This window comes from Calypte anna, chromosome 5A, assembly GCF_003957555.1.
Source record: "Calypte anna isolate BGI_N300 chromosome 5A, bCalAnn1_v1.p, whole genome shotgun sequence".
NCBI lineage: Eukaryota > Metazoa > Chordata > Aves > Apodiformes > Trochilidae > Calypte > Calypte anna.
In genome coordinates this window covers 36,927,277-36,954,264 of record NC_044251.1, presented here as the reverse complement: position 1 = coordinate 36,954,264, position 26,988 = coordinate 36,927,277, and the positions used below count along the sequence as shown (strand labels likewise).

General features: G+C 39.4%; 1 protein-coding gene across 1 annotated transcript in view; it reads right to left on the bottom strand.

Moving 5' to 3' along the window:
* The window catches only part of KCNH5 (potassium voltage-gated channel subfamily H member 5), a 157,086-nt gene that overhangs the window by 31,174 nt on the left and 98,924 nt on the right, over nucleotides 1-26,988 (bottom strand). Inside the window, exons 8-9 of the mRNA XM_008501043.1 lie at nucleotides 18,492-18,691; nucleotides 6,741-6,993 (exon numbers count right to left, since the gene is read on the bottom strand). Coding sequence (XP_008499265.1) covers nucleotides 6,741-6,993; nucleotides 18,492-18,691 — 453 coding nt within the window. The remainder of the gene's footprint in view (nucleotides 1-6,740; nucleotides 6,994-18,491; nucleotides 18,692-26,988) is intronic.

The following is a 26,988-nucleotide window of genomic DNA, read 5'->3' as shown; positions in this document are numbered from 1 at the left end:
TGGGCTTAACACAACTCACGCCCACTACCTGGCAATTAGTGGCACCTGGTTGCCTCATTACACTACACTATTCTTCTATATTATGATAATTCTCCCCTACAGAAGTGGAGGAGCAGATGTCCTCTGCAGCCTTGCACCATGGACTGACTTTCCCAGCACCTTGTGCCTGGATCTTTCACGCAGAAAAAAAACTTAAGGGCCTTAAGAAACTCCGCAGGAGCTTGCAAAGAGGATGAAAAGGTCCTTGGACTCAGAGAAGAATGATTCTTGTTAAAGGTTTTCAGAATCTACATATATCTATGAAAAGGCAAAAGTTTTCCTTCTCCATATGGGACAGAAATTACGATAAAAAATATCCTAGTTGCCATGAGAACTTGATGGGGCCTTTGGGAGAGTCTGTCAAGCAGTGAAAAAACAAATATTTGGTGGAAAACATCACTAAAAAACTCCACACAAATAGGACCAAGAATTCCTCTTAAGGTGACAAGGTATTTTTCTGTGCTGTGCAGTCTTAGCTAATAGGCCAGCTACCCTTGCTCCCATTTAAAAACATCTCCAAAGTCCCACCACTCATACTAGAAAAAAACAGATGTGAATATTAATTTAGGCTTTCCATCATGATGCACTCAAATCTTCTCTCTCTTATGAAAAGCAAAAACTGATTTTGTTGTAGAATCAAAACTGTAAAGTTGTATCATGTAAAGAAAGAGTTCATGTCATCAGCTCAAGTAACAATACCCATGAAGTGATGGCAGAATGCACAGAAGTGGAGGCCAGTGGCCAAATATCAGGTCCCTGCAGCCAGAACTACATGTAGTGGTTTGTATATTGATTCAAACACATCTTCTTTTGTCCATCCATCTGGCTGTAGGCATATCTCAAACTGATTTACAAATCCAATGAGCAAGGAGAGAATCAGCTCCTCTTACCCAGAGCAGCAGATCTGTGATGATGCTGTGAATAGGTAAGCTCTGCAGCTCCCTGCCACGGGACGTCGGGGCTGGTTGCATAACTTGAAAAAATGATGGGATGTATTCATGCAATTAAAACCATCTGTGGCTACTAAACACAAAATACTTCCCTCTGGGTGAGTAAGACCTTGAAATGTAATTCAGTGGTGGGCTGGAGAATATTCTGGGCAAGTATCTGTTTAATTCACCTTTTTCCAATCTGCTATTGGCCATTTTTGGAGACAGTCTACTGGGCTGACTGGATATCTGGAGTTAGCTGATACAGCTATTTATCTCTGAAGAGGGGATGTGGAGGTGAGGGAGATGTAGTGGTGCAAATTCATCATCTTTCTCCTGCCAGCTGGGACATCATTTCTTCATATAAGCACAACCTATGATGTGCAGAGATGGCTACTAGACTGTGACAGAGTGCTCCTTACCTCTATAAATGTTTTAGTCAAAACCTCAGCCTTTAGTCAAAACCTCAGTCTGAGTTTTTGGTCAAAACCTCAGCCTTTCCCAGCACATCCAGAAGCGCCAGAAATCCCTTGAAGAGCAGATCAGAGCTGAGCACTGATCAGTCTGAAATCCAGCTCCACAGGACTGCATTTTAATATATGTCAAAGGGCAGAATGATGAGGAAAAGCAGCATTTCCAGTATTTAAAAGACTGATGGAATAGCCAGCAAAGAAACAGTAACAAGAGACTGTGCCAAAGATCCAAGTCCCTGCAGGCAAATGTACTTTACATTATTTAACACAGTGCAACCTTTTCCATCTGCACCTAGAACACAAAAGAAATTTACCTTTCTTCCAGTTTTCAGGATTGCTGCAAGAAGGGCAAAAGGTCGATAGAGATATTCTGTTGGTGAAGGGTTTATGGTCCCCATCTCTCTTCCTTTTAGTGCAAGTCTCCTAGTACTTTTTTCTAGAAGCCTCAGCCCCTCGAGACAGAACAGCTTCATTTTGGATTTTTACAGAAATAAGTTTCTATTCTTCCTGAGAAAATAAACTTAAAAGCCCAACCATTCCCACCACCTTTAAAATTCACAAGGCAAATCAGATTGCCTCAAACTATTAGTGTGATTGAAAATAAAAATATCACATGATTTTAAAATACTTCTGCTTTTCTTGTGCTGACAAGACTTTAGAGCTCATGGGTTTGGCAGTGAAGCATTCAGGGCTAATACAAAACCATTTCAATTCAGTGAAAGGAATCTTTCTGACTCTGGAGGCTGCAGATCACATCTGTAACACACTACCTGGCACTAAATTAAAATGGGTGCTTCTTATTATTGTTAACTATCACATAGATAGAGACAAAACATATTTTAAATTTTTAAAAATGTGAACACTTGAATATTCCCTCACCTCTGTCAGTAAGAGCTAATAACATTTTTGAATAAGCACCAGTGGCACTAAATCTTACATGGTACTACAGTCCAGACTTGCAAGACATGACTTATTCCAAGGAATGTGTTCCAGAGCTGCACATTGAATTGGTCCTCAGACCACTAATACTTTAAGCCTTTCCCAAAATATTTTAAGATTCACCACTTAAAAAGCAGCCTGCATCACCTTAATTACTGCAGTCCTGCTAGCTGAAAAAACCCCACACCTTTCTTTTATGAATCATATTTTTCTTAGTAAATTTAGACCTTTAAACCCGTCGGAATAAAAGAGACTTTTGCTACAGAACAGGGCACAGGATTTTCTATAAATTGCTACCAGCTGCATGTTACTAACCTGGGAAAACTCTCACAATCAGTCTGCCTGGATTTACTTCATATTAAAAACCAAAAAAGTTCAGCATAAAATGTAAAGAGCTGATTAGACACAGGGCAAATTCTGCCACCTTTATTCCACTTCAGAAGAAACCCATGTTGCAACTAAACTAACTGAAATCACAGAATTAAGGACTAATGCAATGAGAAGGAATTAGACTGACACTTCTTCATGTGCTACAGTGCATCACTGTGTATCCTGCATGAAAAGGTGCACAACAGTGTAAGTAACACCAAGGAACTTTGAAGTGTTCCTGCATGAATCCCAAACACCGTATTACACCATGGTTGAAAGCCATGGAGCACGTAGGTCTCTGGCTCATCTAAATGGGAGCTGCTACTTGCTCAGCTCTAAGCAACTTTTCTCTGTGTGAGAAAGTAGGTAGGAGACTTAATCTTGCAACCTCTGAACATGTGTATTATTAAGAGTAGGAAAAGACTCATCCCCATTTCCACTGTCACATCAAATTCAAGCAGACATGCTACTTTCACTCTTGCTTTCCTTAACTCCTCTGATGCTGTGCAATATTCACATCCCAGATCAAACATTTGGAAGTAAATCATGAAGCAGACCTTTAACAAGTGAGACTCTGACTTGCCCAAAACCAATAAATCCAATAAATAACAAGTTGCTCTGGCACTGTACTCAGAAAATGCTGAGAATTAACATGCTACCCATAAAGGCACATAACAACTTAATTGAATACATATAGGATCAGGACCCTAAGTGTGACAAAAATGAGCTATGAAATCTATATACATTCTAGCCTGGCTATCAAAATTGAATTTATTCAGCAGCAGCCCCCAACAGGATTTCACTGCTCAATATATTTTTATTGCTATCCAGTTTTTAGCAGTATTTTTGATCAGTTTCTACAATCAACATTTGAACGTACTATTTTTATTCTGGCAAAACAACTTTCCTAAACCTTGTTCATCAACCTGCCTGGCTTTAGTTACTGTACAACTTGCAGAGTCATCTGTGCAAACACTAGGAGCTAGAAAGCAGCTTCCAGAGACACTTGGTTGGCATCACCACTCTTGTAAACATCCTCACCAGGAGCAAATTCAGGTTAATTGTGGCAGGGTGAACTGATGGGTGCCTTCTGGGGGATTGCCATTAGCCTGGGGGACTTCAAACTCCCTAGTCCTTCATGGATAAAACCTCCCCATGCAGACCAGTGGCAGTAAAATTGTTTACTCCTGCTTGAGATGGTGGAAAATTACTGACATGCCTTCTGAGGGTCACCTCACTTACTAGGGAAGTTTTGATAATCAGAGGCAAGACTGATTGCCCTACTCCATTATTCTGGCAACTACAGATGAATTATATTAATATGACTGGATCTGGTATTCTCTAGGGAAGGAGCATCCCATCACACCAGCCCTGCATGTGGGGCTCTCTCTGCTACAGCAGCAGCAGAACCTGCAAAGGGAGGGAGACTGTCCTTGAGAAATGGAGATAACTGAGGAGGTGAACGTAAAGGTGCACCTGGGTATCTTCATTACTGTGTCCTATAAACTGTGGATCTACCAGTGGGTTTATTCCCTTACTCTACCAATTTCTGTACCCCTGAGAACTGCAGCAGGTGAGTATTTAATTACACACAAAGGAGAACAAAACCAAATCGAGGGAGAATGAAACAACGGTGTCGTGCAAGTTGTCCTGTCAGTCATTGGGTTTCACCTGCTTGCAAGCACAAGAAGCACCAAAGCTGGGAAAACTGCTGCTGAACAAAAGGATGACTGCCTCTACAGTGAAGCCTGTAGGAAGCAGCTGGCAGGGATGCCACATGTCCCAAGGACACTGTTTTGGCAGGCAGGGAGGTTGGATGTGCCAACTCACCATGGCTGTGAGGGAAGGCAATAGGGTAAGGGAAGGTGGAGAAGGGGATAAAGCAGCAACATTGTGGAGTGATTCATGCTGGAACCCAAGGAAGTATAAAGCACTTTAGACAAAAGCATGAATGTAAGATGCATGTTCTTTATGTGTTTTGGTGTCCTTACCTCTTTCTGTTCTTCCAAATATTCTACCTTAAACAATACACCAAATTTCCATCCACAGGTGAACATGGTTTAAAAAAAAAAAAAGCAAACAACCAAGGACACATCACTCCCTTTCTCTTCAAGCAAGGCAGGTAACACTACCATATGGAATAACACTACACTATTGAAACAGTAATTATAAGTTACCAGCTCCAAAGCAATCACTGGAAATGGATGGCTGTGCAGGGAGCAGAGGCTGGCAGATAGCACATCCTGCCACACTCCTGCTCCCATAAAGGAAATCAATGAGGACAAGTTTCCAAAGGATACTTATCACATTTGCACTCTAGGTTGCTGCTGGGAGTTAGAGAAGATGGACAGCCTGGTAGTACAATGCCATGAGTTGACTTTCCCTCGGAAACCCAGCATGACAGCAGATGCTTGGAGTATTCAAAGCAAGCTACAGAGCTTTTCATGTTAGGCAACGGGTTTTAATCCTGTTCTCCCCCTTAGGCAGATTCACCTTCCTTGTGCTTGAACTTCTCGAGGCAGAACAGATCAATAAAAATTATGTTCTTCACCGTCTGATCTGCAGTCGCTATTTCAGGTGCCACAGCTGCCACTATAAATGACTTTGCAACTACATCTGGGAGAGATTTTCTTCCTCCAGTGACTTTTTAGGATACAACATCTCATAATTACTCAGTTCACTATACTGCTAAATAATCTGTCAGATCATGAAAAAACTCTTCAGTGTGCTCTATGACTAAAGGAAGCAGTTTATCTTGCTCTAAGTTACATTTACACATTCTGCCAGTCCCTGAAGTAAACAATGAACATAGCTCTGAGTCCCAGGATCACCTGTCAGCAGCTATGGCAGAATCAAAGGCACTTTTGCTAAGTAAAGATAATTCCCTTTAACTAGATTTAGCTAAAGGTCTCTCCAGCCAAATGGAGAATAGCATAGACACAAGATGTACAAGGTAGAAACGAAGTTCTTACTATCATTCCAAACAACATTCCTTAGTAAATGCAATGAAGTTTTGCATCTAATCCATCTAGTGACAGTTTCCAGTTCAGTAAATTATATATTGTTTGTTTTCATTGCATTACTCAGAAAACCATTTATTTATTTCAATGATGATACTTAGTCTTAAAGCTTTTGGGTTTTGACAGTTGCAAGTGAATATATCTTCCCTAGCATTAATAACAAAAATTAAATCACCTAGTGAGGTAGAACACAACGAATATTTTACCATGGAAATTGCAGATTTAGGAGTTTTCACTACAATGATTTCACATCTGAATAAGGAAACCGATTCATTCTTACATTAAATCTCTCTATTTTAAAAAACTTAGCATTCACTGGAAGACAGAAAGCTGCAGCAGGTATTTTGAGGCAGGAATCATCCTGCCTTAACACTGGGTGCTCAAAAACTGAGTGCTGACCACTCAGTCCCACCACCTGCTGCACCCTTCCCAATCCCTAACAAGCTAGCAAGGAGCTTTAGGCTCCTTCCCACCCACTGCTGGCAAACCAGACACCACAGCTGGGTGATGGGGTACATGGCTATCTCTGTGCACAGTCAGACCATACCAGTTCACTACAAGCAATGATTCTGCTTCCTTGCAGAGACAATTTGCAAGTGTTACTCTGGGCTAGAATAGAGACAAATGAAAATCCCAATATGAAGGTGAATGTGGAAATCCTCCTGAGAGGCTAACATAAAACAATGTGCTCCATTTAAAAGATGTCAAGCACACAAATGCCATCCTCTTCTGCTCAGAAACACTCTGTGACCAGTGAGCCATACCAGGCAGAAAAAGTATTCCCAAAGCCATAAAAGTTGATGGGTTTTCTTCTAGAGTAGTATCTCTTGATACTGCTAGACATGACATTTTCACCATAGGACAACCACTAGTGTCCTAGCTGATGTTAGGCAAGACTACTGAATACTCAAAGCTAAGCAGAAGGCAAATACATCCAAAAACCACCAGCATTTCAAGAGAGATGACAGTACCTAAAATAGCCACCACCTCGTCGTCCTGGATGACTTCTAGGGATCCAGAGACCACAAAGCAAAGAGCATCAACACTTTCCCCAGCGTGATAGATGAGGTCCCCTGGGGCACAGTGGATGGTCTGGAACTCCACAGCCAGGGCTCGCAGGCAGCCGTCGCTGGCCAGACGGAAGGCTGGGTGCTCGTTAAAAACTTTGCGGTTTAGGTGCACACAAATATCTGCTCTCATGTCCTTTGGGCAGATGGAGAGAACCTGAATAAAAGAGACATGAAAAATGATCAGCTGGGAATAATAAACCAGGCCAGAGCACCCTTAATGAAATAAATGACTGGGTGGATCTTAACATCTTCCCGAGTGGATCTTAAGCTCCACCCGTTCAGTTACTTCAGAAAGCTTCTGGTGAGAGTTTTATCTTGGATTGGGGCAGTCTTTTCCCTCCTATCTACTGCTTCCACTGCAGCTGAGAGGGTGACGTGGAAGAAGGGAGTACTTTGTTCTCATTCCTAGCAGTTTTCACACTTGTTTTCCAGAACTGCTGGTGGCACTACCATGTCCTGTTTGTGGATATCCCTCCAGACTTGGTGCCCAGACTATCTACCTCCTGCCATGCTCATTCTCAGCAGAAGGACAGAATGGACATTCAGAGCCAAAGGAGCTTCAGTACATGCAAAGATGGAATAGGCACAATACAAAACCACCAGATTTTGCTCACATCCAGAAGACTTAAAGTCTTGATGTAACTGACCACTTACCAATGCGTATCCAAACAAACCTAGGGTTTAGTTTCAGTGTAGCACAGTCATACAGTAAGTAACCAGCCCTGGAGGGTTTACAGGCTATAAAATCCAAAGATCTTGAGATCAGAGCAAAAAGAAAGCATGATGAAACCTCATGAAAGGTAAAAAAAAGGTGAGTAAAAACTGTCCTGTGAACATGAAGATGTCTTCATAGTAGATCAGTTAAATAAGCCCTTCAAATTTCTTATCTTAAATAGCTTTCCCTATTGAAAGAGTAACACAAATACACCTGAGGAAATAAAGTGAAAACTGTGGGTGCTGTTAGGTTTGTGTTTAATATTCTCACGACCTCCTAAATACACTAATATCCTTATAACCCTAAAATGCATGGTAGCTAACAGAACTCAGAAACATATAAAATCTTTTAAGGTTTTCCTAAAATAAGTAAAATAGAAAAGAGCATGAGATTAAAAACACTGTGGAAGTGTCACAGAAAGCAGATGACAGATCAATAGTACTGATTAATTTCCCATTGTATGGAAATGCTCTGCAGATGGTGTGAGAAACAGGGGTATTGGGTCAATGTGTTGACTGCCATCAAATATTTGCAAAATAGAGGGAGACCCTGTTAATCCTGACTAAGCTTTGAGGAAAATGATCATGTCAATTTTAATTTCTGTTTAATGCAGAAGAGGTATAAAACATACTACTAAAGGTCCAAAAGCACAGAATGAGAAAATAGCAAACAATTTCTAGGTTAATAATAAGATTTACTCCCTTTCTTATTTCAATAGATCAAAGTTCCTTTGTGGCCAAAGAGCATGAATGCAAAAAGGTGAAATAGAAATTATTCTTCTATCCTCTTTACTGTGACAGTTTGAGCCTCAAAAGGGCTACTGCAACCATCTGCACTAACCTTCTGCACTCATAATTTTCATATCAATCACAAAATATCTACCAAAATTATAGCCTAAAAAGCCTTGGTTTAATGTTTTCAAGTAATATAAGGTAGTTGTTTCAATGGACAGCTTTTAAATCATGCTTGTTCTGAACTGATTATTTTTTTTTTTAATTTTCAGCCAACAGCCAGTGGATCTGATCATGTTACTCTGATAAAAGACCCACAACCACTGGAAGTCATGGCCACATGTAAGTGTTTAGAGAACAGGACCAGGTCATCTCTCAATCTCATTTTGAATAAACAAGAGAGGTGATGCTTCTTGTTCTTAACACTATGAAGCAAAGCATCTCTTTGGAAACTTCCCATGAGGTTTTCTCACTTACAACCACCTACCTGGTTCTACCAGATAATTAGTCTTTATTTGATTTAACACAGAGTAAGCCAATTTGGCTTAATGCTATTTCTCTATAACAAAATGTTGTACTGAACACATTAAAATAACTTCCATGTTTTATCATAATAATTAATAATAAACACTTCAGACAAGAGATATTCTCCATAAACCATCATTTGCATTAGTAATGTCTTGACTGAGTCACTGCTGACCATATCCCATATCATATTTCCATAATTTTATTAGGGGCAAATGTCCATTTGCAAACTTAAACTTACCTGAGTCATTCCATCTACCATTAGAAATAAGGGCACATCTTAGTTCTTCCACTAAAAAACCTAAAATTATTTGTGAGACTGATTGCTTCATTTTAGCTCTACTTCTGGATCAAACAGAAATCTCATCTTTATTGTATTAAAATAGAAACATGCCATCTTTCTTCTTCTCAATAATAATTTAATGAAAAATTCTGCGTTCTTTTTTACAACAATTGATTATTTTTAGCATTTTTATCTACTCCAGGGCTTAAATCATGGTTAGAAATTTTTTATATCTCTTTAATATTTTCAGTAATGTAACTGCTTTTGACTTAACAAGGCCATGAGGTATGAGTTATCAAGCACTGGTCTTAAGAAAAATGTGTTTATTCATTCATGACTGATTTTCAAATTCTATCTTTTAAGCTTCCAAAATGCAGGAAAAATTGGTTGTTACTGTAAGATTTGGAAATGTTTTGGGACCCTTTTTTTTTTTTGGAGTGTAAATTAATTGTGTCCCTAAAGAATAAAAGCCACTTGGATGCCAAGCAGCATATTGTTCCCTCGCAAATATAGAGCTAAACACAGAGTATTAAAAGTGAGCACTGAAAGCATTATTCCCTTTATAGACAAAACAAACAGATCTATCATCACACACTGCAATATGAAGACACAGGAAAAAAAATCCTTTTCACAGAAAAAAAAGCCAGTCTTGGAAAGCACAATTGAGGAATTCTGTGATACCATGATAAAGTGATACTCCCAGTGACATACTACTGTATGGAGATATAAGGAGATATCACTTAACAACTTGTACAGCTGTACATGAGTAATGATCCAAGAGTTAGCCAGGAACAAGTATTCTTCTTTTCAGTTTTCTTGTCTGCTACGTTGAAAGTACTGAGAATAGAGAATGAAATGGATGACAACCAGAAGAAATACATTATCTTAGAAGATTATCAGTCAAAGTTCCTTTGCCAAAACATAGATATAGGTAGAGGGGAAAAAAAATTAGTAAAGAGAGACAACCTTAATATTCAGCTATATGTTTCCTGTATGCTCCATGCCCAGGACATTATGAGCTCCAACCTGACTTTGAAGCTTTTTTATGTTTACAAATACCAATTTTATGAATTCAAGAGTCTCACAGACACCACGAGCCTTTTTATTAGTTGTATTGTAAAAAAGGGCTTGTTGGTGACACAGGTATGTGTGTGGTAATTTTCCCGTTTCCAAAGATGTCTAATGTGATGTAGGACCACACAGAAGCATTTGGATGCTAATAATAGATATTCCAAAGATCCTATGAGCAGAAAATGAGAAAATAAGTACTTCAAATTCAGATAAATACTCTCCTGAAAATGATCCCTCACTGATAATACAAGACTTTGACATTCTTATTGTTAAATGCTCCTACTGATGTCTATTTATAAGGCAACAGCATGCAACTAAAAAGCTAAAACCAGTACCAAAATGGTTATATGTGAGTCCATATGGTGTACAAATGCACACATATGGATGTAAGAGTAATTCAGTTTAAGGGTAAGGATATCCTGTGATGCTCAATCAATTCACTGGTAAGGAAATGCCTCCAGAACCAAAGTTCAGCTGGGACATTTGTTCCAGCCCGTGTATTCTTCCAGATAATGTATCAAAAGCCATCAAGACAAATTTATGGTGGGGAAATTTCCTTAGAGACTTCAAGACCTTTCTCAGTGTAACTTGTAGTTTATAAGCAAGACAGGATATTAAGGTTGCTGACTGCAATCCTTTGTTAACTGATGGGTTTGGAGCACACAGCTTGGAGCAGGTGGTCTGCAGGGACCAGATGCTTGTGCTACTACACAAGTTGCTCCATCATAAATCTGTAGCCCCAGATTTCACAGTCAGCTTTCCCATATGTATCCAAGTACCACAAAAGAACAGAACCTGATATGTTTCAGTGCAAAATCAGAGGAGAAAATAAAATTCTACCCAGAAGAAAATTGTCACTGGCTGTGTAAGCTGTTTCTACCAGAAAAGGAGCAAGGCTCCATGACACATATGAACAGTACACATACATCCACAAAGACCTCTAAAAAGCTGAGAGAGGAGAAAGTAAAGCACGGAATGACATTGATCACTTCCCTTCTCTGCAGAGAAAATTAAACCTCTTTGAAATCAGTATAAGACAATAGCTGAGACCTGACACCATCAGCTGGCACCCAGCTGATACAAACACCACTACAACACCCACTGCAGAGATTCAGTGATGCTCTCATCTCTGGAGCACCCTGTGGCATACATAAAATGCTGGTGGTGAGCAATGAGCTTGGGGTTGCTGCTTGAGACTGGGAAAGGCAGTAACCAGGTCTGGAATGCTCATAGGGAACTGGCACAAAACATCTCACTATCTTTTCAGCTCAAGATCTGTAAGGGGGAGGAATAAAATTCTCAAGGAGGGTCTGCCTGACTTTTTTCCTCTCCCATCCATACCCTCAGCATGCTCAGGCAGTTTAGATAAGCTCCTTGAACAGCTCAAAGAGCTCTACAGGGAGCAGAGATTATAAAGAATGCCAGGAAAAGCAAATGAATTGAAACAAAAACTGTACAGATTAAGAATGTGTCCATCTTTCAGGATGGGTTTAAGTATTTTAAAAAAACCTTCCTCAGCTGGAAAATACTACAGGATGGCTTAGCAAATACTACAGAATCTGTTATGACTTGTTAACAAAAACAGCAGAGGCCAGTGCATCATGAACATTCTCTATTTGCAGGTCTCTTTCAGTACACAGGATTCTCACTTTCTCAGGGTTGTAGCTAGGGGAGATATTGACTGATATTCAAGCCAGGAGCTTAGAGTGTCTTAGTGGTGGAATAACAAGGACTGATTCTTTAATGAACAGCTGTAACAAATATCTGAGAGTCTAAAAAATCTCAGCTTTGACAATAAATAAAACAAACTCCTTCTACTTCCAACCAGACACAGGCCACAGGCAGTTCTATTTATTTTGTGGACAAAGGCTACTCTGGGTTTTCAAACGTATACAGTAGTTATCATCAAGGTCAGTTCGTTCAAAAAAAAAAAACAAAAAACAAACCAACAATACTCTCTAGGCACAAGTTATTCAGATTTTTAGAAAGATTTGGCTCATTCGAGTGTTGAATTCTTTTGTAGACCTGGCTAAAAGTCCATTTGGATGGAGGCCAAAGAGACAAAGGTAAGAAAACAGCTGATTGGCAAATCAATAAGCATTTTCCTGTAATAACCAGGTAATTTTGTAAGTAACTCAAAGGTGATGTAAGGAACTGAGCAGTTATTAACCCTGCATACACTAGGGTAATCTTTAATAAATCACAGAGTATCTTGACAGTAAGAATTTAATTTCAGCAGCAATGGTGTGCTCTGTTTTAATTGCACTAAAATCCAACGTCACTTGGATTTAAATGCTCAAAAGCTAAGAGCAGAAGATCAAGTCTAAGAAGCTGAGTCTGTCTTGTTTACTTAACAACACGTAATCTGAACCAGTGATCAAAATGGTAAGATTTAGCTGTACAGTAACAAAGGTAATTGCTTTTAACTGCCTAACAAGTGCTACCCTAGAATCTAGCTCTTGATTACATTAAATTTAGTATTGTCAACACAGAGAGAATATGGCTTAAAGTCTGAAAACAGGAGTAGAGAGGCATCACCATGTCTTTTAAGGAATCAAGTGGTTCACTGGTTCACAGGGGCTGCTCCTTTGTTCAGTGCTCTGGGGCACATTGGTGAAATTCACCTGGGACCCTAAGTAGCAGATCCCATACTGCCTGGATGTTGTACAGTTGTACAAGTCTCAAAATATTTAAAAGTTTTATTGTTTTCAGTTTTCTACAATATCTTTCTGAATCCAAATCATCATATGAGCTTCTAATGGGGCAAAAGACAGGAGACTACAGGACATTCTAACGTTAAAATCAACTTTTTAGATAAAGAAAAATAAACATCGTAAAGAATATGACACACATCAAGTCATATATTTTGGGGTGAAAACTTCTGGCACAAGAGTCACCCTTGGAAGAATGGAGCTGATCAATGTTTTATTTTATTTTGTGCTTCTTTGGAGGTATTTTTCTTTTCTAAATATTATTTTCTAACATGCAGCCTTCTGTAAAGACATTCAAAGGTGAAAGCATTAAGAAAACAGATCTAGAGAAGACCTTCCTCTAAATGTGCTCTGAAGGCCTCTTTGTCAGCTCCATTACCTTGTCAGCAGTGTTCAGGAAAATGCCTGACCCATCAATTCTGGCACTTCCCTGAGAAAATGAGCCCATCAGCCACTCCATAGCCATGGGGTCAAGCCCTGGTATTTCCTCAAGTTTGACAGGTTCACAGTTTAATATGTATCAGTCCCAAAACTGAAACATCCAAGAGGCAGAGATAATTGTGGATAATCTTTCCTGGCTCTGCACGACATATACAGGAGGTAAATAATCCATACCAGCCATAAAGGTGAAAACAGAAAGCTCCACGAGTGTCAAAGTCCTGCTCTTGGACCTGTGTGAAGAACACTGAGACCTTGACCATCTGCTCTGCATCCTGTTCTCCAAAGAAATGGGGACTTGAACAGTACCTGGTCCTGGCTCAGCTCTGTGAGGTGAAGGAAGACTTCTTGTTCACCTCATTCTGCAAGGAACAACCAACAACTTCCCCTCTACAATGAAAGACCAATACTTGTCCAAATGATTTTTACTTTCCCTCTTCAGTGGGGAATTGTAAGCTGCTGTCACACCTAATTTTTTTTATTTCTCTTTGGACATGAACTTTGGAAGCCTTCTACCCCAGTAATCCACAAGGAAATCCATCCAGGACTTACAGACACCTCTATGTGAGGGGACACCACAGGAACAGCAGCCTGGCTCCCCTGTTTGCCTCAGGGTCTCCCTAATTATTACTACACCTCCTGGAGAGCTTATTAAAAACAAACACAAAAAACACCTAAACCACACTCTCCTGATTAAGATTAATGTTTAATTAATTTACAGAGCTGAGAGAACTGGGGTTGTTTAGCCTGGAGAACAGGAGGCTGAGAAGAGACCTTATTGCTCTCTACCTGAAAGGAGGTTGTAGCCGGGGGGGGATTCTTCTCAAGGGTCTCTTCTCTCAAGTAACAAGTGACAGGAAAAGAGGAAATGGCCTCAAGTTGTGCCAAGGGAGGTTTAGATTGGATATATGGAAAAATGTCTAAACTGAAAGTGTTATGGGGTACTGGGATCTAAAAGGTCTTTTCCAATCAAAAGTATTCTAATACAGACAACCTCGGTCTATTTACCCTAAACCCACCTCTCCTGTACAGAAGCTTAGTGGTCCAGCAATGAGCAGTTTTAATACCATGTTATTTCACCATTATTTTCATTCCAGTCATTGCAACGTTGAATTGTTTCTCATTATCTGAATTGCCATTGATGCTCAGGTTGAGACTTAATAGATGCCTTTTTTCTCTTTAAACCTACGGCTGTTCTGAAGGAATCCACTGTTAAAAGATGACAGACATTTATTTAATTGCTTTCTGAGCAAATCCTAAGCAGCACAATAGGCACAGAGGTCAAGAAAAGAAAATCTTTGTGTTTTACTGACTTGTCAGAATGTTATCATTAGATGAAGCCTTGAGACATCTGCATGTTAGTTAATGGTTGTTCTCCTTTCATGTATAATGACCTATTTCTTATAGAAGAGCTAATATCTATAATTTTTTCATTTGCTGCCTAAAAATTTCAATAAATACTAAGATACTTGAATTCAGTGTGTTTCATGTATCAAATTATTACTGTAAAGACTTTTTTCATCTGCTTAAAAATGATAATGTACAGAGAGTGTACTGCCTTTTTCACTTCTCTCAAAAATATAGGTTCTGCTGGATGAGAGACTCTTCAGTATACAAAGGTTTCTCAGTTTTGTCATGTTTTCAGTTCTGCTCATTATTAGATTAATAACCCCAAAACCTGAAGCATTAAACAGAAAACAAAATTCCATCTTCCTCGAGTCACTGTTCCATGAGGAGATAAGAGTTTGTGTGCATGCATTATATATATCATCCCAGCTGTCAGAGGAGGGCTCTCAAGTTTAAGTGATTTAAGATTATGGATCAGAGGCCACTTGCTTCCCCTTAAGTAATAATATTAATAAACATGCTAATGCTTTTAGTGTCATTGATAATTCCTTCAGAGACAGAGACTTCAGAGACGGGCTGAAGTGCTGTGGTTTTAAGACAGATTTGAAGATGAGCTATTCCCAAGGAGCACATGGAAGCCAAAATTGTGTGGTTAAGGCACCATTACTTCAGTGTGGGAGAACAAGTCCTCTTCCACACAGAACATCAACAGACTGAGGCTTTATAAGTTCTGACTGGGACACCTTGCTCTCACAAGACTATGTCTTCATTAAACATCCTCCATGATGACTTCTCCTTTGCTTTCAGTTCCCATCTCATCTTTACCAGTTTTAGCCAAGAACTTCTTTGGGACCACATATTGAATATTCATTCAAGAACACATAATTGAGCTCTAGTGAAACAAATCTGTGCATATAAAGTGGTAGTTATTCCAATCAAGTTATTTACTTATATTTTAATTTCAAGCACATGAATGTAAAATCTTTAGTTATAAAACACATGGACATGTTTTATTTCACCCCTCAAATGGATCGGATTGTTCACCACCATAGGAACCTACTGAAAAACTCATATAAGAAATTTCATTCCTTGTTAGTGCATTAACCTTCTTGTTCTTTGAATATGGATTTCAAAACAAAGCCATTTCAACATGCTGAGTGACTGAATCAAATGTGTTATAAAACTGCAGCAAATGATGTTGCAAAACATATTCCAGTGTGACAATGCAGATATATTTGGGACAGTTGAGGATGTAACAGTATATGTTAGGTTAAAAAACATCCTTGGATGATGGAAATCGCCTGAGATGTCTGATGGAAACTGATAAGATGAAAACCCCTCAGTAATTATCATGTGTCATGAGCATTTGTGTTTCAAATATAATAATTGAATACATTGTCTTTTAACTTATTATTGTCTTAAATAATAACTTATTCGGAAGTTCATAAAAAACAAGGAGAATGGGAAATCACGGGACATGATGATATCCAGACAACAAACTGGTCAGAATCTCATTACTGGATCTTTGAAAGATCTGTAAAAACATGGAAAGAAACCCCTAAAGTCACATCAAGGCTGTCAGTGCAGAGAAGCAATTCAAGACCTGGAGGGTGTAATCCCTTATTCCAGCCTCTGTCAGAGCATTATCTGGATTTAGCAGGTCAGCTGCAGGTGCAATGTCATCTCATTATCCCAGTCTGCCTACAATAATAAATTTGACACAACCCTGAACTTGGTGGTCCCACCCAGGGGCTGCTCTGGGGTCAGTACAGATGGATTCAATCTGAATGCAGAGGGTTTGAAGGGGTAATGAAGAAACTAACACGTTCCTGAGAGGAGATAAAGGTAGGAAGGCTGCCTGGCTACAACACAGCTTTCTACCCTTTTGCTAAAACAAATCCTGACATTGGCTGAGGTCTTGCAGCTGAAAGCAAACTGCAGGATCCCCACACTTGTACAAACCCAGGGATGCTCAGTGTGGGCACTACAGACCACTGGTGCTGGTGCCTTTGCAGATCTGTAAGGGATACAAAACACCAAAATACTCAGACCAGCACTCAAGTTCTTACTTGTAAAGTTCTTGTTTCTGTTCTTCTATAACATGGGCTTTTCTGGGAAGTTTGATTAGATACAGCTACTGATGTCCAGATGCAGAGGTTCCTAAAATCCTTCCTCTATTAAATAGGTTTTGGATCTAGGCCTAAGTCTAAGCAAGTCTTTACCAAGGGAAAGTCATTAAAAACTGAAGTCACAGATTTTAGAGCCATATTAATTATCCAGCTAAGCAGCCAGCACTGTCTTACAGACCAGAGAACACTGCTTACCATGAATCAAAGATTATGGCTCTAACTGCATTTTTATAATCTATAAAACCGGACATGCGGAAACAATGGAAGGAAATTTCAGTAATTAAAGCATAGGTTCTCCTAATTAACTGCAAAGCGTCATTAAAATCTAATGAAACTGTTGTGGAATAATGCAAGATTCTGGCTTAACTTCAATGAGAGAAATGCAAATGAAAGTTGAATTTTCACATGGTTTTGAGTTGACACAATAGGACTGAATGCTCTTACAGTGGTTTTCAATACAGCTCACTTTTAAAACTGTATGAATCAGCATTGGGAAGCCAGGGTACAAGAAGTTAACATATTAAACAATGTGACATACTGAAGCACAAGAATCAAAGAAATCAAAATCCTTATTAACTAAAATAGTTGTACTTGTGATGGTAAAGCAAATTTCACAGCAGATGATCAGTAAAATAACTGCTGGCATAATCTGGCATATCTGAACAAGCTGCATCACCATGCCATGTTACGCAACAGATTTAGCTGAAGCAAGAGGAACTCCAAAGCTCTGCAAGAACCAAATGTTTTAGGATACTAATCTTCCATGACACTTCCTTTCTCTCCCTCAAACTCTTGCTTTTATATTCTCAGGAAGGCAATATTCATGGAAGCTTCCATGCTCAGTTTCAGCGGAAGTTCACAGAAGCATCACCGACCTCCACTCACCAAAAATCTATACCTAAAACTGTTCTAGCTTGCTTGTATTCAACATGTTGCAGCTGGAAACCCTTCTATCTGACTTCAGCTCTCCAAAATATCCAAGGCTAGACAGGGCTAGACAGACTCACTTCATAGATGAAGAAAGAAAGGCCCTTAGGACACATCACTTGGTCTGTGTTGGCACATAATCGCTCTCTGATGAGGACCTCCTTCTTTAACCAGATTTTTAAGAAAACTAAATGACATATCCTTTCTGAGGACACAAGTCCTATAGGATTTCTACCAGCAGTGCCACATTTTCTCCCTACCAAAGACCTTTATCTCTAGATGAGAGCTCAAGTAGATCAATCTCTACTGCCATGAAATGCTAATACTAATTATGCTAATGAATATGTCAATGTCCTGGGCATCAGCAAAAGCTCCAAGCCAGTCAAACTCATTTCACTGCAACTCACAGATGCCAATACTTTTTAGAATAATACTGATGCAGGTTAGACACCAAACTGTGTTCCCAGACTAATTTGAAGACCAATTTCCCTTTGATTTCAATAGTTAAGTATATTAATATTCTTTAGTCTTTAGGAAAACTAAGACTGGAAAACAGAAAATATTGCATACAATGAAAAATACAGACATAATTCCAAAGAAGCAAAAGTTTTAAAAAGAAAACATCCAGTGGATACAAACACTAACAGAATAATAGAGTATCATGCAGTTAAGAATTTCTTAGTAAGTTATATGCTGTTATACATTCTCGTCTCTAAGAAAGCACACAATGGACACAAGCTCTTGCTATCTAAAGTATTATCTCATGCACTCATACCTTCTCTGTGTCAATTCCTTTAGACATGGACCAGGTTGAGACAATATAATCCATGACTCTTTCACTAAGGCCTTTTGGGACTTGATATAACTTTAGGAAATCCCTCACGTTGTTCAGCATCTCGTGGTATCGGTTGGTGTTGGCATACATCTGCTGGAAAATGGTGGTGACATTTCCAAAAATAGTTGCATAAAGAAGAGCTGAAAAAAACACAAAGGTAATTAAAAATAAATATATATGCCTCAGTAAATACTACTTGCAATTCAAGCATAACTTGGAAGAATTTTATTAAAGGTTACATATTACTGCAAATGCATATGTAAAAACCCCAAAACTTCTATTTATGCACACACACAATCATATATGTCCAGAGTTATTTGTACAATTTACCCATACAGGTCATACAACCACTCTGTCTGCAGTAACTTACAAAATCAGTCATAAAGATAGTGTCCACACATGGAATTATTTAAAAGCAGCCATTGTATTTTAGCTCTATAACCTTCACTAATCCAAATTAATTTTCAAATGTAGCTTCAGCCTGCCAGTAAACCTTGAAAGTACTATCCAAAGAATCACATGGATCTCCTGTAAGACGAGCTCAGATGGCATGTGTTGTGAGTAGAGAATGGCCTCAGTCTCAAAGATGAAATAAAGCTGAGAAGAAAGAAACCTGTGAAGCCTGGTAAGGAGACATCTGTACAAACTGGGCCCCTTGTCAAAGCCCAAGGTGTGCACACACACAAAAAAAAGATTCAGAGTGGCATTTCACAAACTAGTTTTATGCCTACCCCCAGCAGATTATTTGGGTATGTCATGACAACTCTAGATGTCAGTCACTAATAATAAAATCATGGCTTAATGAACCTAAGATTATCTCATTGCTGTGGATATATCTATAGGGCAGAAGGAAGACAGAGTACCTGTCTTCTCTACCCTAAACCTACTCCCAGAGTTACCTTCTCTTGTTTTAATTCTCCCTTTTCCAACCATGCCATCATTCCTGTCAAGGCATCTGAGTTGTGCAACACCAAAGAATGATGTGCCATGTTTTAGAAAACTACAAGTTTTAAGTAGGCCTTTCCCACTCAAAAGGCATCAGTGTTAGGATACTGTTACAAGTGCAATTCAGTGGACACTATTGGATGGAGAAGAGTTAATTTTGCAAGCCTAAATTCAGCAAAGTATTTAAACAAAACTTAAAGGCACAGCTTTGCTAGTGCTGTTTTGGATAGTGGTGGACTGAAAGATGCTCTTAAAGTCAAGTGAGTTTAAGGTGCCTTATTGAGTCACAATGTAATTACCCTTGCAAGGAAGCCCAAAATGACATTCCTCCATTAGACATTACAGATTTTGCAGAAAGGGGAATTATTGTGATGTATCATAACACCAGTGTGCAGCACTTTCCTTACACTCTTGACATTTTCAAATACACAGAAATGTGCCTGTCATTTGTAATAATCTTTGCTCAGAGGTACTTTATAGCAGAATACAGCTACACATTTCCATATTGCTTTTTTGAAAAACAACCACAGCCTACAAATGGCAAGAAATAACCCACTGTGAAAGGAAAAATGCCTTCCATCTCTCAGTGCATAATGCCTTCCCATTTCTACCTCATTTGAGAAAACTCACTTTGTTTCATACTCATTTACTGCTATTTATCAGCCCTATTCGAGAGGTGGCATTTTTAAAGAAACATGGTGCTTTCCTAAAATCTGTCTAACAGAAAAACTGTGCTTCCATTTCTCACTGCCTTTTCACTATATCCATTATTATGATGTAAAAATAAGAAGTTTGAAGTTTGTTAAAAATATGAGGCTCATTCTTTCACTGAAGTCTCGGGATTTTTCGTCTCAATCCAAACATAACAAACAAGGTCACATCATAGGTAGCAAAGATGAACAGGAGTTTTCAGCTTCCAAAAACACAGTGGATTAATACTATGTGATGTCCAGAAATAAAGCTCTTTGAAAGGGTAGGTTTTTTTCCCTTGTTTTAATGATAGCTGTACCCTATTTGCTAGCTACCAAAAGTTTTTCTTTTTTTACCTCTCTACCTCTTCAGATATACATTTCTTCAACAAAAAAGCTTATTAAGCATAGGAACAGGCTGCCCAGGGAAGTGGTTGAGTCACCATCCCTGGAGGTATTTAAAAGATGTGTAGATGTGGTGCCTAGGGACATGGTTTAGTGCTAGATTTGTCAGTTTTAAGTTTACAGCTGGACTCAATCTTAAAGGTCTCTTCCAACCTAGATGATTCTGTGATTCTACATCAACAGAGTACAAGAATATGTGGATTATAAAAAAGTTTTACTTTTTTTCTTTCTTTTTTTCATCCTTCACCACTCTTTTGGGTTTGGTGTTAGGACAAACATGATGAAGTGTCTTTCTTCCAAATGCAACATCCCTCATCCTTCTGAAGAACAGATACAGATTCTGTTTGAACACAAGAGGAAAAATTTTCACACTGAGGACAGTCAGACATTGGAATGGTCTCTCAGGGGAAGTGGTAGATCCCCCACTTCAGAAAGTTTTAAGTCTCAGCTTGACAGGGTGCAGAGATGTCTCATATGAACAATAATATTAGAAGAATGATCCTGAAGGTCCCTTCCAGCCTGACATTCTATGATTCTCAGGTTTATCATGAACTCAACTCATCAGACATGTGAATACAGAATCTCTGTTGTCTTGCCTTTTGATGTCAGTCAAAAACGACTGTGACTATAAACTCAAGGAGAAGTCACACCTGTCCCCACAACCCTGTCTTTCTGCAGGAGTAAAATTTATGCAAGGCAGTAACTACAGCTAGAATGTACGTGCAAAGTCAGTGCACGCAACCCAGCTGGCTACACAAACCTACACAGAAGACACAGCCTGACTAGAAATGTGACTCAGTGCCCTGAAAGGTGGGGAAAAAAAAGACTCAACTCTGTCACCTACCAGGTTGAAAACAGCTAAGAATGCAATATGCTAACAGCTTGTCTGGAGCACATGGCACACATTACATCCTCTGCAACAAAAATGACTTCGGTAGAGACAGTTTGTAGCCAATACAGTCAGAAGAAAAATATAAGTTCTGGCTCTTCATATAGAGTCCTGGAAATTTGTACTTAAAAACAGTATGTTTGTTCAAGAAACTAAGACTAGAATAAATTATTGGATTAAACCTGCAAAATTACCAAGCAGTACCACACTAAGCCAGAATTCACAAGACCACACTCTGGAGAGTCTGCACAGACAAAACCAGCATTATCCCTCTGTTGGAAATCAAAACCTTCCTTTGCCTCCTGTTGGAAATGGTAAATACACACGTTGAGTCCATCTAAATATTCCAGTTTTCTTATAGGTCACTGTATGTGGGTCTCTTGGCAAACATTTAGAAGGAACCTACTTAGATCTTCATGGCTTTGAAGCTGTGCCTCAAAGACTCTTGCTTGGGTTGCTTCCCTATGCCAACACTGGGAGCTGCTGGGACTGATCCATTGGTTTTTGGGAAAGAGCATATTTTTCACAGTTTGGCATGGAAAATCCACCTCTCTCTGTAAACCAGCTCTCCATCCCTGTTCTCCATATGATAGAATTAAAAAACGTTTTCAGATGAGAAGAGGTTAGTCCGCCTTAAAAATAAAGGTCTCCTGCCTTTGCTCTTGCCTGCCCAACTTAAAGCTGGATAATTGCATCAGCTGGAAATACAGCAGAGATGGGACAGCCCAGAGATGTGAGCTGGATCAGCTTCTTATTCAGCAGAGATATCTCAGCTCAGGGAGCTGACAACCTCCAGAGCCTCTTGGATCCCCTGTGCAGAGAGACACAGGTGCAGCACATGGACTCCCTGCTGAGCATCTGATGCTGCTCTGGCCTTTCTCAGCCTTTAGAGCTTCAAGACTGTCCATGAAGGAGCCTGTAATTAGCCAAAAAAGATTTCTCAGAGCATCCCCATATAATGAGGAAATGCTGAAGTGCCAAGTGTGAGCCTTACCCCTCACCTTTAAAAAGACAAAGACAGAGGAGTGCTGGTGAAGGCATTTCACTTTTGCTGTATTTTAATTATTTTTGGCAAGGGGAACTGGCAGTAAAGATCATTTGCAAAAGGTTCTGAAGGAAATAAAATACTGTGGTTTTCTTGACAGTTAGGAGGATATAAACAATCTTTAAAGAAATCTCTGAAGGTACACATACACTTCAATACTTTTAATTTGTCTCTCCATTTACAAGAAATGGGATGATGCTACAGAAGCTGAATTCACTTTACCCAGTTACTTGAAATAACTAGTTAGCTCAAACTGTATTTTTCTCTGTAATGCCCTCTGTATTTTACCAGTCACTTCCTGTTATGTTTCTACAGTCATGTACCACTTATTCAATTAATTGTCCTCTGTGTATAAATTTGGAACAGTCTTCACTAGATTTCATAGATGTTGTCTTCACAGAATGATGCTGAAATACTTTTTCTCAGTCCTAAAGGTGAGGTAGGTAGTTCAACTGTTGTTTTAGTTTCTATTTTCAGTCTTCATTGTTGAAAAAGGTCCCCTAAATGATGTATAAGGATCTAAATGCTATGCATTTTTAGATATAAAACATGCATCATATTTGTACATATGCAAAACAGTTTTGAATGGCTTAGCAATGGTGTTACATAAAACTTTATGCCTGTTTAAAAACAAGGAATTATCTAAAAAAAAAAAAAAGGAAAAATACTCAGACTTACCTAAATTACCCCAAAGCATTTCAGATCTCTTATTATCCTCACTGTATGCTAAATACATCCATATAGGAACATCAGCCTTTACGAACTGAAGGCTTGATTGAGAGATCTAATTTTCCCAATGATCTGCTCTATGCTAGAGTATTATTCATCTGAGCATATAGAATATACCTTTCAACTGTAACTGTAAAGAAGAAGATGATGCCCTGATCCTGGAAGAATATATTTATTCATTTCTGCATGCTGAGGCTAGCTGCAGCTTCTTCAGTGACTTTTTGGATTTCTGTAAGCTTATTAGATTGATATTTTTAAAGCTCACTTATGAGTTATCTCATACAAACCTCAGGATCTTGACACAAGATATAATTTGATATAAAGCACTCCCCAATGAGACTCTTGACAGCACAGCTCGGGGTCCAGCTCCTGAGCCCAACAGCCTCACCAAGCTGCCACTGCCACAATGAACAGATTCCTACAAATCCATCAGCATTGTTCAACAAAGTGTATTACTTGGAAGAAAAGAATCCTTTTAAGCCCAATCCCTTATCATTGTCTTCTGGAACATTTTCAATGCCTTCCCAGTCCTTCCCCACAGCCTCCTACCTCCACCCTGTGGTGATGCTCCTGACAGTGACAGCACCAAAACAGCACAGAAGCCTTAAAGGGCTCCAAAAGGCCCATTTTAATTTTGAATCCCTGGCCCTAGTAAAAATTGTGCTGCTAAAACCACTCCTCTGTTCCAGCAACATTGACACCAGTCAGTGTTCAATCAGTGTCCAATATATAATTTGCTCCCCACTTACAAGGAGGAGGTATCAACACCAGAGCATACCAGCTTTCACAGTTTACTTCCAAAAGTACACCAAATAAAAAAGAATCCAAACCTCTCTTTTGTCCAATCACACTCATGTGACTGCTGAAATCAGGAGGGAGCTGGACAAAATGGTCTAGGCAAAGGCACACCTTGGCCAGCTGGAATCCATCATCCCCCCAGCCTGTATCCCACACTGCATCCAGTGTCCATCCATATTGCCAACTCCAGAAGATGGTTGCCCTCCATGCACTCCTTTATCCCATGCTACAGTCACATCATGCCCAGCTGATACCTACCCCTTGTTTCTTGACCCAACACCTTCTTGGTACTATAGTAATGAAAACTAACTAACTAAAGAGATGGAGAGGATAAAGATAAATCTGAAAAATCCCTGTTCACAGGGATGGGGTTGTTCAATGATGGGGTATTTGTTTGATGAGAACTAAGTAAGCACATAATTAAGTGGATTATCAGTAGTAAACCGTAGGAACTCTACTCATTGTTAGTCCCTTTCCAGGCGACACTTTTTGCAGAGCAGAGTGGAAAAGCTGCTTTGGGGGCAGTGAGGCAACTTGCATACTTTATGCAAAATTCCTTATAAAATTAAGGGCTTTTAACTGCATTAGTACAGTCACTCATTTTTAAATGGTGAAACCAGGAACTTTTTCTTCAAGAGAGCACTTAGCTAACAGAAAATATTTTCTCTAAAGCTCTAACGCTTCTCCACCGTGCAAATGTAATGAGCTGACTAGCAACAATTCACACACAAATGCAACCTAAGACAGGCCAAATTGATACTGCAAAACCTCAGTACCAAGCTTTACCAAGACAGTCTTTAAGGCTGCCATTGTTCATGGTTATCACCTTCTTCAGCTTCTAGACCTGAGGAAGTTACTGACTAAGTTTGCTAAGGTTACTCAAAAACACAAAATTACATATTTACCCCAAGGATGAAAGTCTAAGGGCTTCCTGGGTCTGATGATGCAGATGCTAAGCAGCTTGAAATCACAAAACACCTCCCTGCTCAACATCCCCAACCATAGTGCCACCCTGTGTTACTTGATTACTTTGTTCATTCACCTGAGAAATGGTGCAAGCCCTCAGAAATACAGCCTTGCACAGGTTCAGCAGTCTCCTCTTGACATTTGGATGGAATTTCCTGCTTTTTCCTCCATCTGGAAAGCTTTCCATGTTTTGGGTCTGCCAAAGTCTGCTTCTCCCTCAGCACATTATTCAGGGGTGTTAAGCATCATATGGGAAGGCACAGCCTGATAAATGGCTGCAATTACACCACAACTGGCAGCATTACCCTGTGTTAACTCAGTGGCAAAACCTCACTCTGCCTGAAAAGCCCACATCTTGTAGAGAAGGGGCCTTAATACCAGAAACATTCCCCCTAATTGCTCTGGAGTAAGAGGCTGAGTGTTACAGCTTTTTCTACAAATTTCATACATTTGGAGCCTGGGAGTAATGGGTCACAGCCTTTGGTGGTGACAACTGGGGGAGGAATACTTAATACTGGGGGAGGTTTCCACTTAAAAGGAGGGTATGACATAAACACAGAGAATAATTAATTAGTGAAATTAACTAAACCGTGTCTTATAGTACTTTATCTTATTGCTTTATCATTCTCCTTACCAAATGGCACATCTAGCTTTTTACACCCTGCATAAAGCCCTGTGCAATGGTAAATGTTAAATATTATGCAATCACCTCCCTAAAGGAACTACAAGTGCAGAAGGAAAGTAGAAAGACAGATGACTGAAATTTAGGAGAACTATGTTAACCAAGAATTCCAGTAACCCTATACCTCTAGCACTTTGCTTCATCCCTTATTTATCAATTTCTCTATTTTGAGTATTATCTTTAACACTGCCTCATCTCCAAGAAAAACTCTTCAGTATTTCAAAAACAGCTGAATTTCGTCTGTCAACCAATCACCTACTCATCACATAAATCTTTCTCTTGCCTTCTCCATCAAAGAAATAGAGAAGCTGCTCTCCCTGAGTGCTGTCTTTAATGTTATTACTGCCCAGCACTGACACTTGTGGATCTAAACCATCCCATGTGCCTTCCACTGTGTGCCTCACCATGTCAAAACTGTCACCAGTAACAAGCCCAGGACACAAAAGCTCTGCAGCACCATTCAACGGAAGCACAGAAACCAAAGGAATCATCTTTAGAAAAAAGTTTCTGTGAGCAAAGTTGGCAGCTGTCAGTATTACCCTGTGAAACAACCTGACAGCTTGGTGCTGGATTTGGGCTGAAAGGGTTTTTTCTGTTGTTGGGTTGGTGGTTTTTTTTTTTTTTTCTTTAGTACTTTTTTAAAAGAATTTTTTTGTGGGACACCAAGTTCTTGTCACATTAACATTAACCCAGGATGGCAACGTTGCTGGAGGCAGGATGCCAGAACATCACTTGCACACTGAGGAACATCACTTAAATTGCCTTGTTAAAATATAATAGGAAATTTGTAAACACACCTTCATTGTACTGGACTGCACTAGAAGATTTTTCTACCTTTTTGCTCTTAGGATTGGTTTTGATTTTTCTTTTTTTTTTTGCATATGCTAGTATAAAAGTTTGTACTGCACAAATCTGCCTGTTGGTGTGTTTTATATACTCACAAATGTACTTATTTATACATCTATGCACACACAGATACACCTCAGAGATTTTCAATTCATGCAAATCTTCAAATCTTCATTAATATGTTGGAGAAAGATTCAATCATAGAATCATAGAATTAGCCGGGTTGGAAGGGACCTCAGAGATCATCTAGTCCAACCCTTGACCCACCGGAGCAGTTGCTAGACCATGGCACTGAGTGCCACATCCAGTCTTTTTTTAAATGTCTCCAGGGACGGAGAATCTACCACCTCACCGGGCAGTCCATTCCATAGCCTGATCACCCGCTCCGTGAAGAAATTCTTTCTAATATCCAACCTAAACCTCCCCTGGCACAACTTAAGACT